The sequence below is a fragment of the Colletotrichum tamarilloi genome (genome assembly GCF_030869305.1).
Source record: "Colletotrichum tamarilloi strain Tom-12 chromosome Unknown Scaffold_249.1, whole genome shotgun sequence".
Classification (NCBI taxonomy): domain Eukaryota; kingdom Fungi; phylum Ascomycota; class Sordariomycetes; order Glomerellales; family Glomerellaceae; genus Colletotrichum; species Colletotrichum tamarilloi.
The window spans coordinates 14,659-16,327 of NW_026849632.1; the positions used below are offsets into that span (position 1 = coordinate 14,659).

At 29.8% G+C, this 1,669-nt stretch overlaps 1 protein-coding gene across 1 annotated transcript; it reads right to left on the minus strand.

The window, feature by feature from the left end:
* Positions 1 to 869: 869 nt before the first annotated feature.
* Positions 870 to 1,103, minus strand: CTAM01_16693 (uncharacterized protein; the record flags this gene model as incomplete). Its single annotated transcript, XM_060532685.1, has 1 exon — positions 870 to 1,103. The coding sequence occupies one exon, from the start codon at positions 1,101 to 1,103 to the stop codon at positions 870 to 872; it is 234 nt and encodes a 77-aa protein (XP_060372737.1).
* Positions 1,104 to 1,669: the final 566 nt, after the last annotated feature.

A 1,669-nucleotide genomic window follows, 5' to 3' on the forward strand; every position in this document is an offset into this window, starting at 1 on the left:
TAGTTACGTTTTTTAAATCGTAAGCGGACGTAATAAATATACTACTAATATACTTAGACTAAATAGTAAATACTTTAGCGCAACGAAAGCCTAGCTAATACTATAATTACTTATAATACACAACGGGACTTACGAGAGGATTTTAACAGCCAACGCTATATTTACGGCAGCAATAGTAAGCTAAAGGACTAGTACTCTAAGAATCTAAAATTAATAAAGCATTATATATAAAACGTTAACGAAAAGCTCAGAGATACTTACATAGACGTTAGTAACGGTATTATTAGTATTTCGACGTTAGCCAAAGTAATATCCTATAACTAAAAGTCGCTCCGCTATAAGAGAAATTTAATAAAATAAACGGGGTATATATAGTTCGAGAAAGTACTTCTAATTTTAATCATAATATAGTTAACATAACTTACTTCCTACGCTAAGGCACTAATAATAAAAAGCTAATTATACTACTAGTAGGTAGTTTATGGGCTTATCTCTCGTCTTATACCTCCGTTCTTTTACTACGAGTTTCGTAGTACTATTAGGCTTTATCTCTCAATATTTTATACTTTACAACCTAGCTTAAAAATAACTAGGTAATTTAGGACTCTATACAAGCCATCACTAGCAACACTAATATATCGCATATACTATAGCCTTAAGGGTAGGATCTTCGTTACGCAGTATAAAATATAGAGCATAGTATATAAAATACTCTCTAAACGTTTAGAAAATACTAGGGTAAGTTATCTCTTAACACGCAAACAACATAAAAAGTATATAAAAAAATATAAAAATTTCTAAAAATAGTTATAAGAGAATTATTAAATAACACACGCTTATATATAATAAACTCAGTAACTACTCTATATCTACTCTATATTACTATCGTCTTCTTTTATACTAGGCCCGTAACTTTCGTTTAAGACGTCTAAATTATTATAATCGTTATTTAACCACCCTCCTTCTAATAAATCTAAGTCTTTACTAAATTTAACGTTAAATATATTAAAACGGTAAGACTCGTTACCCTCGCTATTAAATAGGTCCTCGTCTACGTTATATATTAAGTACCCTCCTACTTCTAGCTCGTCGTTACTAAGCATATTAAGAAGTAGCTCGGCTATATCTATAAAACTTATTTAGAAAACGGCCCGTATCTAGTATATAGTCGCTTTATAAGTATTAGGGAATAAGATTTATACATAGTAATATATATATAGCATCTTTTTTAATACCGAATCATTACAAAAATCGAAAGTCGCTAGTAATATCCTAGGGTAAATAGCGTTTTTTAGTACATAGATTTTCTAAATCCGTGCAGAGAATATTAAAACCTATTTAAGTACTTTAATAGTAATAAGTATATTTCTAAAGTTAAAATTTAGTGCCTTATTAAACTTAAATAATAAGTTAGTCCTATTATCTAACGGGCCGTCGTCGTATTCCTTAAGCGCTTTATAAACTTTTAAGTATACTAGAAGCGCAGCGACCTTAATAACGAACTCTTTACTTTATAACGGCCTATATAAATAGCTAATAATATAAGCAATAAACTAATCTCCTAAGGTACTATTTATATCTTTTTTAACTCTATTTAGCGGTAGGTACTACGTATCGTTAGTTAGCCCGCTATAAAGGTAATTAACTACTAAGTAAATAGCGAGGTAGC